Here is a 24,136-nt window from a genome sequence, read left to right as displayed (position 1 = left end):
TCGATAACCTAGTTATCGTCTACTGAGACTGGGAACCTAATGACTGGACTTGTTTTATACTTAATTTTTACACCAATAAACCTTCCCCCATGAAAATTAATTCTAGCGGGAAAACGTCCTTGGCGGGAATCTCCAAATTTATTCCTTAACTCCAAATCTATAGAGTGGGCTGTAAGGAATTGGCCCTTTGTCTCAACTCTCACATTTTAATTGGTGGAAAAATTTTGTATAAAACGGGTACTGTTTTAGTTTACCTTCTGAAGACGATAATGTACTTGATATCGATCTCTACCTATCTACACTACACTCCAATTTAAATGTGGTGATATTATTTTCTATATTTGCTCCAGTAAGTATTTCAAATATAATACAAATAACTGAATACAGAAAAGAAATTCAAGGGCTCAACATTTCGTTGACCATGAGCTAAGGATTAATCATCATGAAGATTTTAAAAATCTATTACGAATGTCTGAAGAATAGGTTGATTATCTCCTGGAACGTATATCAAAACATATTTTAAAATCAGACACTGACATGAGACAAGCTCTGGGCCCTAAAATAAAACTGAAAATTTAGCTAAAACCTCTTTTGGTCCAAATCCATTGATCCCATGGATTCGCTTACTCTTTTCGCTGCGGCCAATCTTTAATCTCTATCTTTGTAGCTAGAATTGTACAACAATCGCTCACTAGCATACAATTCTATAAACTTAACTGTTTCATTATATTGCAACTTCACTACTCTAGTACCTGATGGCTCAGACATCTTGTAAACTCACTAAACGTGTCAATTCGTCAGAACCTGGCTAGCAACTGTCATATTCACGCCTGAAAATCAAACACGTTTGATATGGAACGTAAGCGGTCGTGGACTTCCCACGCTCCTGGTTTCTACCGAGGCGAACTCACTGCATATCGTTCAGACGGATCGTCTTCCAAGAATGCGTGAGCTACGCCCCGCTCCCAAAAATTCCAGTTGTCTTTATAATTTCTTTTTTGTTTTAAGCAAAGTTTTTATGTAAATTCGTATTTTCTATTTATTTAGGGGACAGAACGAATAGAATAGAATAGATTTTAATAAAAAGGAGCTTATGTTATATATAGAAAAAACTGAATTCATATTTTTTTAAAATATAATTAAATATAAAGGAATATCTCGTATTCTATTCGTTTTGATCCCTAAATAAATAGAAAATACAAATTTACATGAAAACTATTAAACAAAAAGTGTGTACATGTCTTATCCAATGACCAATCTGACCGCTATGTAAGTCAGAACTGTCGTAGATCTTCACCTCGTGACACTCTAGATGATGTTTTACCCTTTTTAACAATTGCTTGTACCCTGCAAGGGTCACTATTAAATCCACTTTCGTCTGTATTAAATAGGAAGTTAGTTTTAGTTGGGGCATTAACATCATCTTCTTGACTAATTCTTTAAACATATTATATAAGGACGAATATCTCATATTCAAGAATTGTCCAGTTATATATTATAAATACCAGATCAAAAATCTTAAGCCATAATGGCGCTGATGTAGACAAATCAGTGATTGTAGATGAATTGAATTATACCGAGTTCTGCAGGCTTTGTACTTTCGATTGGTGTGGTATTCCCTCATTAAACTTATCGGTAGAAATTGTAAAAAAAATTATTTTTGATTTTTAAATAATTATAGCCTGGCCCGATTTTCTACAAGCAACAAATTTCTTAAATAAATTTCAACATACGAAGGTTGATTTAACTTAGGATCGATCCTCTTTCAAAAGTTTTTATCTTTCGTATTTTTGACATGACAGTTTTGTCAATTTACTAACAATATAACTATTTAGAATATTCAAATTCGTAATATTAGTGGAAAAAAGCGATTCATCGGTATTTTTATTTAGATGAAATAAATTATTGTCGTGGATGTTTCACGAGAAAAATGAAATTTAAAAGCCTAGTCACAACTAGAAAGCAGAAAATACAGAAAACTCTTCAATGATTAAAGAACATCATTCATTTCATTAATTGACGGATTCTCTCATTCACTAAGTAACATCATTTTTATATTTAGATATACAGTAGGGAATTCATTCATTATTTTATTTATTGCTTAGATAAAAATACAAAGTACTCTATCTTGGAAACTATTAGCCCTAGACGAACGAACCTGGTGGCTTTTAGTGAAAAATCAACATGGTGGATACGTCTTATCATTATCATCTAAACCTAAACCTATTTTCTCAGATCACCTTTTGGCTAATTTGGAACAGAATTTTCTCAGCGTAATTTTGTACAACTAACAGTTTTGAAGATAAAACACTTTGGATTTTTACCTGGGCACCCTGTACATAATGATGAATCCCAAAACACATCAAACTTGAAATATAAATTGATCTGAAAATGTGATTCTCCCCTTTGAAGCAAGATATAAGTTTTTAATTAGAAAATGAATTAGGTTTCTCCTTTCTATGATAAAAATATAATATTATCACCGATAAGTACCACAGAACACTCAAAATATAACCAACTTATTTGTTATGGTGTGGAAAAAATGATGTTATCAACGAAGTAGGTATGCACAAAATTTAATGTCTAGGCAACATCGTAATCTAAAATGAAAATGTCTAAGATTAATTAATATAATACGCGGTATCAATTGTGAATGTTATTCTTTCTTAGAAATCATCTAATCATCTTATTCTATCTATTTAGCGACCCAAATTGGTAAATTTAAATGTAGAAATTGAAAATACAAGCTCTACATTAGACCATGGGTAATGATCTTATAACTAGCAAGTCCTGGTCTGACGCAAACTATCTCTGTTTAGACACTAAAAAAAACGATCCTTAAATTCAATCAAATTTCTTGGTCTACATAGAAAACCTGACAACTAAATTAAACTTTACTTGGATTGTCATTAAATCTGTGTCTGATCATCTCGATTCTCGTACTGCTTTAACTTACTAATCGTTATTCAAATCGCATCTTCGTTATGGTTTGTCTTTCTGAGGGTCTTGTAGTTTGAACCTCTTCGATTCTATCTTATCTATCAAATTACAAAAACGAGCTACAAAATTCTAACTCTCTCCGCTCTCTCCATTTTAGAATCTGTTTATTTGGTTCGCAAACACTTCCACAACTTAACTGAGAGACCCATGCATACCTCCTCTACTAGAAGAAAGACATTTACTTGACTTCATCCACTTCTGATCTAGTGAAAAATTCCATTATCCCAAAAAATTATTCAATCAGTAGTCCAGTCATTTTAGGGAGATTTAAACAAGAATTTCGGAAAATTGAGATACCCAACCATAAAGTTGTTTAAACTTGTTCATTTGACATCGTAAAATTCCTCTCAAAACATATAATTCGATGTGAGCAACTTTGAAAATCGTGATCAAAAGTCAAAAAAATTGATTTTTTGCATATTTTCTGCAAATAACTCGTTTCCTATGGGTTTTACGCTATTTGTATTCCTCATCAATATTGTAGAGCATTAAATTCTCTACAACTTTTGTTGTAAAAATTTTTTCATACGGTGAATCGTTTCTGAGATAGAGGGCAGAGCGCGCGCGACTAAATCCCTTTTGAAATCAACTGATAGTCCCGATCAAAATAATCTCTTATAAATTATTGCTAAATATATAATTATGAATAATTCTAATTTTGTGAAGTGACGGTTTAGTTTGAAGAAAATGTTGCCCCAACGGAAAATATTATAGCTCTTGTAAAAAACGAGTTTTGATCCAACATTTCTTGGATCAGAGTGTAAATAATCATACTTGAATTTTCATAATAAATGGTTGTAATTACATATTCAAATATAACTTTTGATTCAAAACAACTTCATAACATTTTTCTGAATTGCGAAAAATAAAAAAAACAAATTTTTTGACAAACCTCGTATACTGCTTTAAAAAATTGATATCTGACGGTTGCATTTTAATTTTTGGATTATGCAGAACTTTTTATCAGGAATAATTTTCCATAAAACCACTAATAAAAAAGTTTTTCATATGGTTTCAACTTAAGTAGTATCTATTAGTTACAGACTTAACCGGTGTTCAAATTAAAGAGAAAAACCTGGGCTTTCAAAGGGAGTTCAATGTGAGAATCACATTTTCGCATTGAAGAATGTCAGTTTGTGATTGAAATTTGACATTTTCCAATTTTTGTATGAAGCTATAAACAAACAAAATAATAAATTCAGATAATGTGGGTTTTCTATATATGTGGCTTTCTAATATTGACGTTGTTGTGTCATTTGTTTATTTATTTGTATTAATCAATGTATTTTACTTCCGGAAGCACATCTATAAGTAGTTTAAGTTTGATATTTTTAAGAAAATTATGAATATATCTACATTTTTATTACCAAAAGTGTATCTTAAGAATTGTTGATAATACTTTGTCCCTCTTCTTTGTTATAAAACCATGTTTCCGTTTCATTATATTTGGTGTTGAACAACAAAGCAAAACTCTTCTTGATGAAGAGAAGTATTTTTACAATATGTTGAAAATACTAAGAAACTAAGCACAAATTATTAATAAAGATTATGTAATACTATAATGGAAACATTACTATTTAATATTGCCAAAAACACGCCCAAACCTCTACATTTTTTGTATATCTCTCTCTCATTGCTGACTGTTTTTCTTCCATATTTCTGGAATCCACACTTGCGATCTTTGTTCTGCTCTAGAAACAATATGCGTTTCATGTGCTGTTGCTGATTGCATTATTTTCGAGAAACACATTATTTTCATACGTAAACAAATGAATTATTCCACATTAAACATGTAATTCCACATTAAACACAAATGTAATTAATAATTTGACACACGATATAAAGAGGATTCTTCAATGTAATGACGGGTATGAATCGGAATTTGTAAGAAATTGAATCTTTGAAGCTTTAATTTTCCCTCTGGGGTTGCTTCCTATCAAAAGTTAACATAATGTCCTAGAAAGAAATATACTCAACCTCCACACCCCGTAAGTTCACGTACGTAAGGAGTTTTAGGGCTCACTGGATTGACCAACCAACTCTTCTGATATAAATCCAATTGAAAACATGGGGAATTGCTAGAGCTATTCACATTCTTGTGAACTTCCCTCAGAATTAGTCAATCAATCGCTTGATTTTTTTAATGCACAGAAATCTCAATATGGAAGTAAGTAATTTTATTACTTTTTTTCGTCTAATAACCTTTTAATGCGATCTTTGCTATCCTTTCTCTAGTCATCCTGTCCACGTGTTCGTTCCAAGCTCTTCTACGTTCACGTCCCCATCTGACTATGTCTTCCACCTCACATTCTTGTCTTATGTTTGTGTTTCTTCTTGCTCTGTAATCCAGACCTCCACAGCTTTTACAACCTCCTTGTTGGAAAAAAACTTACGACTTTTTAAACTTTCTTTAAGTTGAGAAAAGGGATGATAGTCGGACGGATCCAAACCTGGTGAATAAGGGTGGTGTTCTAGTGATTCAAACCCTGTCTGTGTTTCTTTTTCTGTCTCTTAGTGTGTGCATATTTTCTGAGTAATTTCATTTCTCTTGTTCGAATGATGTTTTTAGTTCTTTTATTGTCCGCTCTTGTTTCTACAGCAAATGTCAATATGGATCTAACGCAGGCTTTGTATATTTTGACTTTTGCCCTTTTGTTCAAACTGGTATTATTCCAAATAATATCCCGGAGTGAGTCTGATATTCGGCTGGTTTTGTTTGCTTGTTCTTTTACTTTATTTATTCTGTTCTGGTCTGCGCTGATTTCTGCGCCTTGCGGTTTTTAGAAGCTGATATCAATATATCAATAGACTGGTTGAGTGAACTACAAGTGATTAGTGCATTTCGTACGATTTAGCTCTGAAAAAAGCCGCCGAGGCAATCGCAGAAATTTTACCTATTGAGGAACTAGCTGAGGAAAGTGCATCTATTGCTAAGTAAGAAACGACAATAGGGATGCATACCATATCAAAAGGAGTATACAAAGATGGGAAAAAACGTGGAGGACTCTTCTAAGAGGAATGAACCTACCGTTCAATTCCCAACGTGAATAAGTGACACAAGCACAGCATCGTTAGTGTTAACTACTACCTAAAGCAGATGCTGGCTAGGCATGAAAGCTTTCGGGTATACCTGTGTTAATAGGAGTGCGAGGAGTCGCCGAAATGCCCAATTTTCAGCGGTGCAATTCTTTCCTTAATTTCAAAGATTTCAGACTTACTAATGAGCTGAAATCGAAGCTTGATCAAGGTATCATAAATAGAATGTGTCTTTCTTAACCTCCAAGTAACCTGCAACTTTTAGGGGACACAGGGAAGTAATGAAGAAATAAGAGCAAATTAGCTAATGCCTCGCTTACGAAGTAATATCTGACTGCTTATGTGGGGGAATAAAGGCCCACAGAGACATAAATGGAATGCATGCGTGCTGCTAGCACTGGTGGGCAGTGTAGGTTGGTAGAGATTTCTTATCCACCACAGAAAAAAAACCTCATTTTGTAGATGAGTTAATAAATAAATCGCTCGATTATTTCAATATACAGAAAGTAATTCATCACTTTTTTTTCGTATAATAAACTGTTTCACCAAACTCAAGTATTAGTTATTTTCCAAGTCGAGGTCTCTTATTTTTTATGAAATTATTTGTCATAAATAATATATTCAGTAAATAGAATACATTCATCGTATTTTTTTGGTTTATAAGAAACCATTTTTCCAATCAGATTGAGGGAATTGAAGACTTTCGACGTTATAAACTTCTGAGACAAAGGCCATTATATATCCAAATCTTATATCAAAAAAAGTTGTGTATGTATATATAGGAAGAGAAATAAAATCTGTGGATATTCATTTTTAAAGAAAACTTCATTTTAACATCAAAAGTGTAGGTACAGCTGTAAGTTGATTTAAATAATTTTCGAATTTAATGCTCTGTTGTTTTCATTCAAAAAAGCTAATATTGTGGTTGGGTTATTATATACTTTTACGCTACTTTCATGAAAAGTAATCTTGCGTGTACTTGGACATTACTTATTGAAAACAAAGTATGATTTTAAAAAAGGAAGATTTGAATACACCTGATAAACATACCAGAAAGATCAGTTGAACCTTGCATTGAAAATGTTGTGTTTCTCTATTGGCAGTAGAAATTTTTCGTTTTTATTATTTTTGTATTGCTTTTTTAATTATCAATAATAAATATTTGGCATTTTCATTTTCTTCCTTTATTATTTTCCTTTTCTCTTTTTGTTGGATTGGTATGATTTTCCAATAGATCCTGAGTTCCAGTAGGTAAGTACTTTTAGTATAATGCTTCACAATTAAACTTGAAAATGCAGAGACAGTTAAAACATTCTTATTGCAAAATATATCTATTTCTCGTGAAATAATTGAATGTGTTGTAGATAACAAATCAATTATCGAAAAAAATGTCTGCGGATTTTAATGAAGTTTCAGTAATATTGTGCGAAATTATACTAGAAAAAGGAAAGAAACCAAAACGTAAATTGTCCAGTAGACCAAATAGAACTGGATGATACATCTTGAGAAAAATAATTGAAGAACTTCCTCGAGTATTACAATTCAATTAATCTTTTACGAAACATCTGTTTTTTAGATTATTATGATGGATTACTTCTAACTTCATTTTGACAAGAATATAGACCTTATATCATAATATCCAACCTGAATCTTATTAAGAAAATTGAGCTGGCTCTCATGTTAATTTTGGTTGAACAATACCGAAAAATTTCAAGCAACTTCAGTCAGTCAATCGAACAATATGTAAAGATAAATTAGATTCTTATATTTTATTTATTCTCAATGAATAATTTAACCGATGGTCGCTTCATATTTTTGGAATGTAACAACTAAGGAAAAATTATTTTTTGTGATTAAGACAAATATTTATGTTCATATTCATGCTGTAGGTGATTTATTAATTAATATAATTGTGCAAATTGCTCATTTAAGTATTATTTCAATAAAAACGAACTAAGTTGAAACGTCAAATTTCACCTAACACAGTCAATTTAAAATAAGATATATTGAAATATGATAGTGAACCAAGACGACATTATTTAATTTCTTTCCGTAAAAAGCAAAAGATAAGGGGGCAAACCTTATTACATTTAAGTAGATCTAGCGCTCCCTGTCGTATGAAGATGCCTGTAGATATTGATCTTAAAGCTCTGTATATTCAAGTGATCAGAAACTTTATGCCTTGGTAGCTGATTCTATAGACTTGCATTTCTCCAAATAAGTCCAAATAATTCTGCAAGCGAATTCGGTGTTGATGAGGCACATCTGCCATCGAGTAGATCTTGCAGATACTACTCTATGTTGGACAATTCGGAAGAACATCTGGCGTGGTAGTATAGGTAAAACAGAATCATGTCAACCACCTTTCTTCTGTGGACTAAAAAAGTTCCTGGTCAAGTCTGGATCACCTATAATTACTTTCTTCTGAATTTAGTCGAGTATCTTCAGTATGCCTGCTTCAAATGTGTTAGCAGAGCATGTATAGGATTAGAAATTGTTGTGGAGTATACAGCTTTTTGGTCTTAAAGAGGGCTCCAGATTTTTGTGAGGCTGCTTTAGTTAATTCGGCCAGGACATAATGTTCCCAAACTAATCACCCAACAAGTGAATTTGCAATGATGGTAATTTTTTTCTCCATGCAGAACCGAATCCTGAGCCGCAGACCAGCCTTCTTTGTGAAAACATCAGCCTGGGTCTTTGCCACATTAAGCTCAAACAGATTACTCCCACCCAACTCCAGATTGTTTTAAAGATCGGTTTTGATGATGGTGATTCGTTGCTTTGGATTTGGATGTTGGCAGATCTTATCGGGATTTGCAGTTTTGTCGAGCTCATCGTTAATGTACAGGAGAAGGAGATTAGGTGACAAGATGCATTTTTTATATGGGTTGATTCTATGCACGTTTCCCATCTGCAGGAAAGAGACCTCTTTTATATGATAGGGAAAAGATTTTGCATAGCGGACTTGTTATTCCAGCTGCGCACTTCGTCAAGACGTTTGGTGATATGTCATCGGAGCCGGTAGCTTTATTGATATCCAAGTCTCTGAGAAATTTATTCACATTTCGGTGTCAAAATTCTTGCATGAAAAGCACTTAGAGCAGTAATGAATATAGGCTTCCATACCTACCACGATTACTTCATAAATCTCGTTTGCTTTCACTAAAAAGTGATTCAGATTGTTCCATTTGATCGATCTATAATGCCAAACTTGACGTCATTCAACTAAGTCTTTTAGGTTCTGACACTAGATTTTTGGCCGGTAGATTGGAGAGAGACTGAAGTCTTCTATTATTGTACTCTTCACTGGTCACTCTTAATATTCCCTTACAATGATGTTAATTACTATTATTTATATCTAAACACGCTGAATCAGTAGCTTATTCTCGAGAGATAGATGCCTTCAATAATTATCAAAGTTCAATTCCAAGCTGATTTTTTTTCGAGAAGACGTGTTTTCTGTCTTCTATTGGAAAAATCTGTTTTTAATTGTAAATAGAAATGTTACTGTTGTTCCGCATAAAATAATATTACATAATTGCGCCACCACCTTCCCAGTTATATTAGTTATATTATACCTTCATTCTTCTTTTAAAACTGTCAAAAAACTTTTTCTTTTAACCTTATTGACCCCAGTGTGACGTTATTGGGAAAGAGTTCGGTAAGAAATTAATGAGAGAGTTAGAAGGCTGCCATCCATAAACGCGTTGACCTCCTTATAAAGAGTTTCAAAATGAATTGGTTAAGGCCTATACATTTTTAACTAAGAAAGCAACGAACTACTGTGTACAGGGCTGAAACGAGCTAATATATTATTATGAAATTACAAGAAGATATCGGAAGAGAGCATTAGCTAAAGATAACATACATTAAAAATGTTGTAAAAGGTTTCAACTTCACCTAATCTAACCTATCCAACGATCTCCAAAGTTCTCTAGAGAGTTAACATTCAACTTTTAAATGTTTATGTAGGTATCAGTTTTTGATTCCAATGTTTGAACTGTCTCGAATTTTCAAATACTTTGGCATCAAGAATGATTGTGAACGAATGTCTGTGATCTAAATTTATTTATTCGATGTATTTTCAATGTTTACCTGTTTGAATTTCAGAATTGAAGAACACGATAGAGACACAAGTAAATGAACTCAAGTCTCAAATAGAAAGTAAATGTGTTATGCAATGAATTTTGGGATACCACAAGGCACTTACTGCGGGCCGTCTACACCATAGGGCGTCATTATAGAGAAACAAGTCAACCTTTATAATTTAATTTATTTAGTTCGAAAACAGGGTTTATATTTTGATAGCTTGTATATATTGTCTTTGAAAAAAACATTTTTAATCGATATAAGTATACAATGGTTTTTAATTAAGAACGTTAATGAGATACTACATACAAGCGTCATCAGTATCAATATGAAAATCATTATCTTGAACTTGTGTCGTTTAATACAATAATTTTCTTGTAATCCCTGTATATGGAATCCTTTAGAAAAAAATCCCTTGAATTGGGTGAGGATTTGACAACAGTACCACTTATGTTAGGAAAAGCAATTTTAAAGATAAACAGAGGCAAACAGATCGTAAACCAAAGTATTATTTCTAATATTAGATGATTGTTGCAAATTCTAGACCCCACCATACACTTTATGTAACAATAACTTGGCCACGCAGCTAAATGCCTAAAACAAAAAAAGAGACTGCGATAAACAATTAACAAAAAACAAATATATTATGATGACATGTGTTCAAATATAACTTGCCAAGTATAAATTCAAAATATCATTTTCCAAAAAATGATGCTCGTAAACAATGCAATATTTTCCACGTATAAATCGAACCAATTGTGAGGTTAGTCTCTAGATTAAATTCTATAATAACAATTACTCTGATTTTAGATATCAAAATTACAATGGAATGTCTTCATATTTTTTCAATGCAATGGGAAAACATAGTACATATTCTATAAAAACTTTTAATAGTCACTTACTTCATATTTTTACATTCAATTTACGTGAGTTTTAAGTTACAAATCGATTGACCAAAAACAAAGTTGTTGTCATCTTTTATATTCTTCTTGAAAATTTCGATTAATTCGTATCAAATTTGCATGCATTCTGTTAATGTAGCATCCGTTTCTCTAAAAAAGTGTTGACTGGTATGTAGGTATTGGGGTTTCATATATACTAAGATCCAAAGGATCTATAGTGTCCCCCTTTCTGGATGCAATAATGGGGAACCAAATGTATACAGATGATCTGTTAATCCCACTTCTTTTAGAAAATCCAGAATTTGGCATGACTATAACTGACAGCGATCTTTGTCTACTTCATACGCTCCCAAGTGTAGTACTCTAGTATTTACTGGTATTGTAGAAGTTCATATTTAGGTTAGAATATTTTTAATACGATATTTACTTACTTCAGTGCGTATTTTAGATGTTCGCAATTGGTTCATATTCTGGTTCTGATGTTTATCGGTACTGCTTTCCATCATAGAAACGTATCTTCTTATTTTGTTTTCCATATTCCATTCTCTATTCGAGTATTTCTTGTATTGATTCTGATATTCTGATTATTATTTGTTTCATTCATAACTTACTATAAACTAATTTTATGAATTCTTGGATTGAGTTTAAGAAATGACAACACTGCTTAAAAAAAAGTGAGCTCATGTCTATCTATTATTAGACCATTGAAATTAAAAGTTTCTCAGTCACGTACGTTAAATTAATAAGAAACTATACGAGAAAAATCACGTTCGTTTCAAACGTTTTTCACCAAAACCGTCTGAGGCGCCCTCTAGGGGAGGATACTGTGGAACTTAAAACGCAACATGGCGTTTTCCAGATCGATTTTAAAATTCAATAAAGGGTATTAATTTCAATACAAAATAATAATATGAGTAATCAGATTATGAAGTGTTGTATAGACAACTAAACAACGGTTTTAATTGACGAATTGGAGGTATTCTTAACTCCTGATAATAAGCCGATTTAATGTTTCCGATTTAGATATAATTGCTAAAATTGGGTACCGAATTTTGGCAGAATTTCTTTCTATGTCTATTTTAATAATCATCACATTTTACGTTTCCTTTTCATTCATGTTCAAATGTTAATTCATGCTAATTTTTATTTTAACACTTTATGCGCCAACCAAAATTACAATATTTTGAGAAGGACGTTGAAGGGGCATAGGAAAATTGTTATTGTGCTGTTAAAATGTTAAATGTCCATATTCTTCATGAAAGAATAACAAAAAGAATATAGCAATTGCTGATTCTCAAATCAGTGTTGCAAAGAGGTTACTGACTAAAGAAACTACGGCTGTTGCTGATTAATTGACTGCACCGGAGCTCAACGTGTTTACAAACAGAAGAAACGTGCTAGTATATGTTTACATTTGCCAGTGCACTTGTACTTTCGACTACTAACTCGAAGTAAAGCTATTGACACATATTATTTGAGTGCTAGTGAGTTGCTAGTCAAATAATCGCCCGAATAAACTGGTATGTCTGAATGAGCCTTAACAGTTAGTCGAGACGTAGGATAAAAGAATTCGGTAAATATTTAGAATTGGGGCTCCAGGCAAAAATCGTTCCAAAAAATTTTTTACGCATTTGGGGTTATTTCTGAAGGTACAAATAGTAAATTTAAGGCGGGGGAGACATATTATTTCCATTATTTTAGACATTACATGGTTCAACTTACATATGATAAATCAATTAAATCTAACCTAACCTAACCTAACCAATTCTAAATAATTACCTGGAATTCCGACTAGCTATAAAGGGATGAATTGTTATGGTTAGCGAGTGGAGTTTATGAAAACTGTTTTTAAAATTATTGTGTAACTTTCACCACAAATTAACAAATATAATAATTTTGTGAGCATCATTTTTTATTTATTGATATTTCTAGCATCATAATACGTTTGTAGTAGTGTTAAGTAAATTGTTAACAGGTTTTGTAGATAGATAAATAGTTTAACCTATTTTTTTGTATCGTCAGAAAATTTATTACCAAAAATGAAGTAAAAAACGTGTGCATATACCGGCATAAAGGACTAAGCACAGAATATCTGAGATTTTTTCACTGAATACTTTATTTTTATTTCTGAAAACTCTTTGAAATTGACTATCACTCTCCAAAACTCACTATACATTATGAAATCGAATGAAAATTATGTTGAAATATAAATAAAGTGACATGAATTAATTTGGTTTTAAATTTACTGTATAATCAGTGCCTGGTCCTTATTTTTGAGTTAGATAATGTTTTGATGAACGCATGTAGTTTTTTAATATGACGAATGTTTGAGGCTTTCCTTTGTATTATTTCTAAATACACGTTTCGTCTTTCCTAGCACACATTCCATGATGGGTCATCCAAATTCCTTGTAGTATTAGAAGCCTTCAGTGTGTGACTTTTCCATCGATAGAAATAATATTTTCATAATTGTTTCTATTGATGAAAAAGTTAATGATACTCATTATGTGCTTATTAATGTTTATGGAATGGATGTACATATATCATCAGAAAATCATATTTATAATGATTCTGTCTAAAAACATCACTTATCACTTATCACAATCTGGAATCATTTCTTGGGATACTCTCAAGAAACTACTTTAACGTACAGTGAATCTTTTTTGCTGTGGCTCAAAAAACATGGATCATATTACAAAGAATAATCATTAACGTTTATGGTAATTTCATCTGTGAAATATTTTCAAATAATGTAAATGTTAAATTATTATTATTATTTAAGTTTATAAAATTTGCAGCGATACATCACATCTCAATACATGATGAATTTTGAAAAACAAAATAATTTAACCATCCTTATTGTCTAACTAAGATTATTATATTCACACTTTAATGGGAATAGTCCTAAAATTTCTTAAGATTTGGAAAGATCAGTTATATTTTCAATAATGTTACTGGAACTACCAAAGTACGAATCAAAAGATTGACACCCAATTGTCAAGCGTATCAAAAATATCATCGATTCTGCAGTATTGACAAGAATGAATGAAATTCCACGCTTTTTAATTGAAGAATATATTTATAATTTGATTATACTTTTATCCCTCAACTTAATCAATTTTCGAAAGTAAATATTTATTCAAGTGAGAAATATATAAGAATACAAAAGCGAATCAAAATTTATTGATTTCCTATTGTGAATAACGAAAAATAAAATAAAAATTTTCGAAATGCGTCCTCTTGGGTTTTACTTTCTTTCAAGAGTACGCAGTGTGTTATCCAAGTATCCAAGAAATGGAATAAAGATAAAGAAGAAAAAGTTATGTAATGAATAAGTCTTGGTATTTAACCTTGGCCTGGTCCTGGCATTTAAGCATGGCCCAGTCTTGGCGACCAAGCTTGGCCCATCGTTATTACGAGTTTTATCAAGTCTGGGCCAAGCCTGGCTTACAAGCTTGCCTCAAAGTTCTACATAGTTGGGCCAAGCCTGAGCCAAGTTTGGGCTCTCGGAACTTACCTCTATGAGAATTGGTTTTTCAGAGATTACGTTTGCGGATGCTGAAACTAACGGAACGTTATCGTCCTCGTATACGCTTTCCAAAAAAATTTAAGCCACTTTATAAATAGTAATGACTTTTCCTGGATTCATAGTCATCCATCTGTCACTTCCCTGGCTGTAGGCCGATTTTAGGGGGCCGAAAAATCTGACATCGAGTGATTGTAATCTATGACTACAACGAGATGGCAAACTAAGAAGATGGATACTATTTTCCATGCAAAAGATATGGCTTCGAGACTTATATATGAAAAATAGTTGTCCAAAACTGAACGCACTGGATTTTCGATATTCAACCGTACATTGTTTTAAAAGTCAGAATTTATAAAGCCACTTTCAGATAGCATCATGATTCTATCTTAAGGTGCCCCATAAATAAATTCCTTCCTCTTTCTGGGGTAAATTAAAGCAGGAGGTATATAATATCATCTGCCGTTGAACAGCAGACTACTGTAATCCATTATCATCTTCCTCTTAATACCACTCTCTCCACAACTTTTTCCTCTGCGAATCTATATACAACTACACGTAATTCCTCGATTGGCAACCTGTAAAAATGTTGATTCATCTATTTTATTTTGTTTACGAAATGAAGCTCTTGGTTTAAATCAAAGACGGGCTCAAAATGACCTAAGTATGTGGGAATATGTCCTGATTTGAACCGTTTCCTGAGCCTCTAGCTAAGGATCTTTTGGACTGCCCATTGTTAATTTTTTCTTCCATTTCATCAAAAATTTTTTGTGTTAATTCCAATCTTCGGTCACTTTTTTTCTTATAGAAAAGAGCCATCTACGACCAAATCCAAAAATAGTAAACCGTAAAAAAGAAACATCCAAGAGAACGCACGCGTACTCTTGGAGAAATCATCTTTGCGGGCTCTTGGATTTTAATCAATCTCGAATTAAAACTGAATAAAGTATAAAGCGCCTAAGATCAAACCAACGATACACCAGCTCCACGGTTCTTGATACAGGCGTAAACATAACCTTGTATCAAACTTAAACTTATGAATTAAATACATAGAAAGTTATAATGAAGGTAGTCAAAACATGAAAACATTAATAATTTACTTTTGGCTAAGCCGATTTTAGTAAAATTTTAATATAACTTACCATTAACATGAAAAATTGGAAAACGTGTATGAAAGCACTTAAACACCACTTCCAATAAAATCATGATGCGTACTCTTAGATCACGCGTACTCTTAGGCGACTATACCCTATACATGCAATAATATATTATTTCAAATATGCCTATTGTGAATGGGTATTAATAGTGTATATTAAGTCCCCTTTTCAGTATTTACAGCGAATCTATCAATTCCACTCCTTTTAGAGATTCAAAGTTTCTTTTCTATGTCATATGATCCCAGGTGTAATGCTCTGGAGGTCTCACACTTCAAGAGGATGTGGATAGAGTTACTGTCCTCTTTACATAACAGAATGTACTCTCTCTAAAACCCAGCCTCTTCAGGTGTCTATTTAGGCAGTGATGTCCTGACAAGACTCCTCTTAGTATTCGTAGGTTGATATTCTCTGGTAATAGCTTCCCGGGAGTGTCTTTGCTTAACTTAACTAGTTTTTCCCCTATATATCTTTTTATGTTTTCTATGTAGTTCTGAAGCCGATTTTACAAGTGCTCCGGAACCCATTAAGGGTAATTTACCTAGGTACAGTTCTCAAATTCTCTTTGAAAAATATTTGTTATGTTGAAAAAGATTTCGGAGCATTTGGTACCGAGGCCGGCTCTGTTATATTATTTAATGCCATTTGCGTTCATTTCTAGTATGATGTGTTGATTTAATTTGTTTCTACAGCTCACTTTTTCGATGTTTCGTTCAGTTATTTTTTAGGAAGGTTTCGGTTTATCTCTGATTAATATTCTTAGTTAGGTTTTCAATAATATATGAAGTCGTAGAAGATTTATAACCACTTTGTTGTCATGGTCTCGGCTATACATAAGCGAACAAGTTTTTGCACCTTAAAGATATTGATTCTCGTGGTGTTTATACCAGTTCTAATGCCCCATTCGTTATAATTCCATCCACTATCATCGTGTACATTGAAATGATCAGTGAAAATATCATCTTAAATTGTATAATGAATGACGATATTAATATTTTTTTAATCGAGAGAACAGTCAACAAGCTTCAAAAATATATACTACGAGTAAAATACTTCACTTTTTCTACAATCCAGTCCATAAACAAAGAAAACTCGATGGAAATGATTTTTAGAATCTACTTAAGTTTCAATTCAACTGAAGTAGACATATTCAGTATAATTATTATATTATGGTATTATACAATAACTATAAGTGAAGAAGTGTCTTACAACTTTTATGTAGAATAAACAGTGAAAATATAAACCCGTACGATCACATTGAATCTGAATATGTACATCCATTACGATTACGTAGATAATTGTTTTCAAAAATTTCATACATGTACGTTTTCAGTTAATCAGAACAAAAAAATTATAGTATCAATTTAAATGATGAAATAGTAGAATTACTTTTTATAACGTAACTAAAATGTTTATTAAAAATACTGTTCATCAGACTGCAACATTGAAATGCATCTTTCCTGGAAAGATTTATGTATATGACCTAAATATACATGACAAAACATTCATTTCTTTAAGGAAAATAGGGGTTTATTACTAAATTTTTTTCCAATTGTCCAAATTATTTTAATTAACTTGATGTATACAAAAACTGGCATTAAAATAACGGATTTAAATTGACGGTAACATACTCGTAGATTATTTTCTATTTTTTCAATGCAATTTGAATCATGTAAGTGTTAGACAAATTGTATATTATGTGCTGTATGTTTTTAGTAGATAATATACATGTTTCTGAAATAATAATTAATCATATTCATCTAATATATAAGCATCTTCATCCAGGCAGATTCAAAATAGAATTTCTAAAATCAGTAATACAAATATTGCCAACATTTTCCCAAATCTTTGAATGGAGATTAATTATGTTCAAATTGGAGAGAATCAAAAAAAGAGAACTCAAAAAAAAGTCTAGTAAAAGAAATATTAAAAGTTGCATATCCAATATTTTATGACAGAGGTCATGAAAGCACAATCCAGATTATAGATTAGTTGAACAAAATATTTCTTCTGCTGGAATATCCTACATAATTAAATATGGGTTCAAGGGCTGGATGAGCAGCGTTTGATCATTTATAGAAAGCTCATGTCATAAGCCGCAGCTTATTTAACAGAAAAACTGTGTAAGACCACCGCATGTGATGGTCATAAAAACTCACACCAAAACCGTTAGAGAAAAATCATCTTTTCGAAAATGTTCCTACTAGAAAAGGACCGTACATTGGGTGTCTTAAGAAAAAGCTGTAGAAACTAGAATACACAAATTATTAACTATATATAGTTCAAAGAGAAATTAAAAAATATTCACCCGCCCAAAATAAAATTGTTCATTACTTCAGTACGCAGCAGTTCTTATAGTTTCACAGAAGAAAAAAAATTTTATCCTCGTAGTTGACCACTATACGGCTGCAACGCTGATTCTAGAAGTGGCAAGGTTTCTTTCCCAACGCTTCCTCAGATTCCTTCTATATTAGAAGGAACAACACCAACAAAATAATCACTTGATGGAGGATCTTGGAATTTTCCATTTAATTATTTTATAGCTCCAGGTACCTTTTTTATCCTGACAGGATCGCCATGCAAGATCATTGAAACAACTTTAAGACCTTTTCACACCACCATAATCAATATTTTGATATTACGAGTACTTCCAGCTAACATGCTAACGTTTTATAAAATAGAATTAATGTAAATACTCTAAATTAATCACGAAAACAATAAATATATGGATTAACTATGAATTAGAAAAAATAACGTCTGGTTTGACAAGGAATGTACAATAAAAATTAAAGAGAAAAAGGAAGCTAATTTGAAATGGCTGTGGACTATGAAACAAGATGATTATAATATATATAGAAAAATAAAAAAAGATAATAAAGACATAGAAAATAAAATGGCTAAATGGACAACTTGAAAAATGTCAATAAAAATAATGTAAAATTATATCAACATATAAAGACACAGAATAAAAAACGAAATACAACAAATATTAAAGAAAGAGAATGGAGTCGGTATTTCAAAAAATTATTAACGGAAGAAGACAGTGAATACGAAGAAGATAATATAAGTCAGATGTATCAAACTCAATTTTGCAGAGGGCCATATCTCAAATTTTGAATTTGTAGGTGGGCCACATTGAAAATAAAAAAAATGACCTAAGCTAAACAACCGTATCGCTTCGATTAATCGACTCAACTGACTCACATAACGCCAACGCACTTGTTTTATATGGTTAAGGAAGATTCTAATCTAGACTTGAAGGGCGTTGAAAAAATAGGATATTATCGCTTGCTGCTAAGATATGGCGATACTGTCTTTCTCTCTCACTTGTCTAGGCACGTGCTGCTCTTGAAATTACTTATAAACATCCGTAGACTTGAGATAACGAGTATTTAAAACATCCGTAGAGGAATTAAATGAAGTCTAAAAGTTCTAAAAAACATGTTTCTTCTTTTTGTGACACATTGCGATCGCGGGCCTTATTAATACGGCCCAGGGGCCGGAAGCGATCCGCGGGCCGTATCTTTGACATGACTGATATAAGTGTCAATTGTACCACTCTAGAAAATGAAGAAAAACCGACGGAAGCGGAATGTAATGACATAATCAACAAATTGAAACACAATAAAACAAAAGGACCAGACGAAATAGTGAATGAACTAATAAAATATTGGGGAGATAACCTAAGGTACAAAATATTCAAGATCATAGAAAGAGTCTGGAAAACAGAAGCAATGCCAAGATATATACTAAATTGAATATACCAATACTGAAAGGAGGAAATCCCAAAGTGAAGTAATTATAGAGGTATTAGTTTGCTTAATACCGTAAACAAAATACTAACAACATCAATAAATGATAGACTGAAAAAAGTAGTGGAACCAAAAATAGGGGACTATCAAAAATGATTTATGTAAGAAAAATCAAACAAGTGTTGGAAAAAAGCTATGAGTACAACATTAATATGCAAATGCTATTCATCGACTTCAAACAAGCATTCGACAGTCTGAAAATGAGGATGATTATAAAGGACATGGAAAAACTACAAGTACCCCAAAAGTTGATACGATTGGGGAAAATGACTATGCTAAATTCTATTGATAGTGCAATAACAAAAAATGGACCATCTGAGGAATTTGAAATAAACGCTGGGGTAATGCAGGGTAACGGACTCTCAGCAGTCTTGTTTAACATTGCATTTGAAGGCATAATAATTATTAATAAATCAATACAAGTAATAGCATATGCTGATGATTTAACTCTATTAGCAAGAGACCGAAAGAATCTAGATTACAGAAAATTGTGAGAGAAGCAAGGAAAATAGGATTGAAAATGAATCAGAAAAAGACAAAATATATGGAAATTGAAAGAAAGAAGGTATTTTGCAAACAAGAAATACTGAATATAAATGACCTACATCTTCGAAGTAGTCGACACCTTTAAGTACTTAGGAACAATGATAAACAACAGAAATGACACAGAAAACGATACAAAACAAAGAATTCATGCGGGTTATGGTAATTATATGGTTATACAGTAATTACAATTACAGCGAAAAGTATACAATAGTACGGACACATTCAAAAAATGGAAAAACGTCAAGGAAAATTACACAATGGAGACGAAATGATTGCCTTTTAGACCAAAAAATAGATGTGGAGGTGAGATTGTGCAAGATATGCAAAATCTGGGAGTACGTGACTGGAACAAACAGATGCAGGACAGAGAAAAATGAAGAACAATATTCGAAGCTGCAAAAATGTGTGATAAGCTGTTATTAATTAGGGTGGACCATCCACAAAAAGTACAAGGTCAAAAGAGCTCAATTTGGTCGGCAACAGTTCTTAATCGAATGTATCTTCTTCTTCAAGTATCATACACTTTGCAACGTGTAGGTGTTCTTTTGTCCAAAAAATAATTGTTGCTGCACCCTGATTGCCACACCAGTCTCTTCCGTAGTATATTCCGTAGCCAGGAGGGTTGTTTACGCCCTGGTCCTGGTCCTCTCCTTCCGTCGATCTTTCCAGACAGTATGAGCTTGATAGTTGAATATCTCGGTATCGCAGGATGTGTCCCAAATAGGATACGGTCCATGGAATCCACAGAAGTCTGCGCAACAGCCACTTTTTCATTGCTTCCGTTTTGTTTAAGGATCTCACACCATACAAAAGAATTGGCCAAATATAAAATTTTATCACCCTCAATCTAGGGCTTAAAAGGACTTCTTGGCGGATTAGAAACTTTCAAACTTTGTAAAAGCTATTTTTGAAAGTACTATGCGAGTTTTAACTTCCTCGTCACAATCCCATTTTTCATTTAACATACATCCAAAGTATTTAAACTTAATTGACAGTCTCTATGTTATTTCCATTAACAAGTAATTGAGCTTTGCCGTTTTGTTGTCTGCTTATGATCATTAGTTTGGTTTTATGTGCGTTTATTGTGAATCCGTATTTGGTCCCACTTTCGTTGATAGAATTGACTATCTCTTGTAGGTTTTCTACGTTGTATTTATGAGAGTTCCATTTACTTTAATGCCTTTTTGATGGTCTTTTAATAATAGCTGAAAAATGCGCTCTACATATATGTTAAATAGCATCGGTGAGAGTATGCGTTCCTGACGGACTTCATTAAGTATCTGAAAGTGTTCCGTAGTTAGAGAGCCACTAGTTCGCAGTTCCGCTGTTTGATCTACATACAGCTTATGTATGATCCTGATGTCTTTACTATCAATATCAACATCCTTTAGGATGTCAAACAGTAAGTCATGCCGAATGGAGTCAAACGCTTTTTGGTAGTCTATAAAGCAGACGAAAACATCTCTTCTTTGATCATAGGATTTTTGAATTAGTAACTGCATAACTGCTTCCCTGGTACCTAGCCTCTTTGTTAAACCCAAACTGCGTGTCACCACTAACCTCTTCGCACTTTTTAAATATTCGTTAGTGTATAATCTTCAAAAAAGCTTTAAGTGCAACTATTACGAAGTATCTTGGTGAAAATATCATCATATGCAAGAAATAGGATCGAGGATTCATCTGCATAGAATCCTGACGATTTAATTAGATATAAAAACAGTGAGTTCGCATCCTTAAAATGGAAGCCATCAAAGAAGACAACGATGATATCACAAACATTGAATAACTTAGATGTCAAGGTCACTTATAGATAATTGAAGAAGATTTGGAAAAATATTTCGCCAGGAAGTAAAAAGCGTGAAGATAAAAACCATAGTTTAAATGAAGGAAGAAAGCAAGATAATATACATAATAACATAAAGTGAATAGAATGAAACTTTGCAAACAATATAAACAACTTAGTGAGTAAGCTGGTTTTATAACGAATAACAGAACTAAAATGAACGATATGACAAACACATATAGTACAGAAGTCACGTCATTCACTTACGACACGTATTTTTTTCAGTGGCAATAAAAAGAAAAACCTTGATAAGAATAGAAGTCTGTTATTCCCTACACGTTACTAAAAGAATAAATTCAAATAATGGTGGTGCCTGGTGATTCAATAAATAATAGAACTCTGTGTTTATCGTTAAATTGTTTCTGGAGTTTGACATTGAAACTACCGAAATAGTAAATTGATTCAACATGTTCTAGCCTTTTCCCTTTATTTTGTTTGGGAACAAATTGCATAATTTTCCATTAATAAACCTTCCCACGATCTCAAACTCAAATATCAGAATTTATTATACAGTGAAGGATAAAATTATGGAGTAAAATAATTATTTTGGAATTGGAAACAATTTTCATTATAATTATATAACAGAAATGGATGTCATGATAAACCTCATTTGATAGAATAATCAAAGATAACAGTGATCCATTTTAAATGGCGTAATTTTTGTTAAGTAGATCTGGTGGCTGAATTCAATAAATTTGGGCAATTCTTAATCTTCTTATTACAACGTGTTGAATTCTGGAGAGTCCGTGAATGTTAAATAATTCTGTGCTAGGTCGGGTAGTACAAACTGCTGTATCATTTTTTCCCCTCATATCCAAACATCCCTGAAATAACGGTGTAAGGAATAGAATAACCTTTTTTTCCGAACACGTTTTTTCATTTTTTTTATATTAAAGTTGCAAAATTTTCATTATTTCAATATTTCGAAAATACAGTGATTTATTACGCAAAAACAAAAAGATATTGTCGTATACCCCTTACAACGTTAAACGACTAAAAAACTTAACGCATTCCTAAAACGATAGATACATATTTCTAACCTAACAGGAAATACTGAATTTATAAGATAATTATAAATGTAAACCCGAATTAAAATATTAATAAATTTTTGTTTACTTTTCTTCACTTGGCAAAGTTGTATGTAAGTACAGTTTTTAGATATTTATTAAAATTTTAGGCTCTTAATTACTCATGTTTATCTATGTAACATGTAATCTCATATTTTTCGTGTAATTAGAGTGGAAAAATTAGATAAATAATTAAAAATTGTACGTAATGATTAAAAAAAATTCGGATGCGAGATTTTCTCGTCTTATTTTTTGTCTCTTTTGAGAAAATTTACCATGGGAATGAAAATATTTTTTTACACTATCAGGAAGCAGAGATTTCAACGAATGAAAATCTCAACGACTTTTTAAAAAAAAGCTGATTTTGACGGGAGAATTTTCGTTCGAAAATAAGAGTGCTTTTTTGATATTATGTCAAAATAACGTAGGAAAAAAATATTTCAAAAATTTGAGTGTATATGGGACATGAAAAGGTAATTTCCTGAAAATAAATGTTTTTCGTAGAAAAACTTGGTTTTTTAAATTTTTCACATAAATTTTGGGGTTATGTGAAAAAAGTGTGATCATAAATGTGGTAGATCTTCTTATTATCTACAACTTTGTCACTTGACTTTTTTCTATAGGACATGTAGTTTTGCCTGAAATCGATAGAAACCGTATTTCACCCTTAAAAACTACCCTCCTCCATTTCCCGACCTCAAATCATCTGAAAATTATTTTTCATCATATTTTCCTCCTTTTCCAATAGGTTCCAAAAATATGGTTCTTAATACATTTGTATTAAGAACATCCACATCACTATCGGTGATGGTAATCAGAAAATGAATGCTAAAATTCCTCTCTGGAATTTAGCTTTTTATTAGCAGCGTATAAAAAGTAATTTCCACCATTTCCGATATAACTATATTTATTTATATATTTTTGATGTCGCATGTCATTACAACTGATTGTTCGATGTTTATTGTTGTTGCCTTCGTCTCTTTCTCTATGTGGATACCTCTACCTATAAATTATCCTAAAAGTCTTTTGTACTGAGCAAGAAATATATGAATACAAAGCAATGTAATTTTGTTGTCCTGTAATGTTAATGGATTCTATTAATACTAAAATGTACTTCTCATTAAAGTTGTATATTCAAAGATAATTAAATACAATTAAAAC

At 32.1% G+C, this 24,136-nt stretch overlaps 1 protein-coding gene across 8 annotated transcripts in view; it reads left to right on the top strand.

Annotated features, from left to right (window-relative positions):
• The window catches only part of LOC130895714 (complexin), a 552,249-nt gene that overhangs the window by 513,333 nt on the left and 14,780 nt on the right, over positions 1-24,136 (top strand). For all 8 annotated transcript variants that reach the window (XM_057803198.1, XM_057803197.1, XM_057803194.1 and 5 more), the window contains one exon: positions 10,147-24,136. This exon is cut by the window's right edge and continues 14,780 nt beyond it. In XM_057803198.1, coding sequence (XP_057659181.1) covers positions 10,147-10,220 — 74 coding nt within the window. In that variant the 3' untranslated portion in view covers positions 10,221-24,136. The remainder of the gene's footprint in view (positions 1-10,146) is intronic.

The sequence above is a fragment of the Diorhabda carinulata genome, chromosome 6 (genome assembly GCF_026250575.1).
Source record: "Diorhabda carinulata isolate Delta chromosome 6, icDioCari1.1, whole genome shotgun sequence".
In the NCBI taxonomy this organism is placed as follows: Eukaryota; Metazoa; Arthropoda; class Insecta; order Coleoptera; family Chrysomelidae; genus Diorhabda; species Diorhabda carinulata.
The sequence above is the reverse complement of the archived record's forward strand: the minus strand, read 5'-3'. Positions and strand labels throughout refer to the sequence as shown.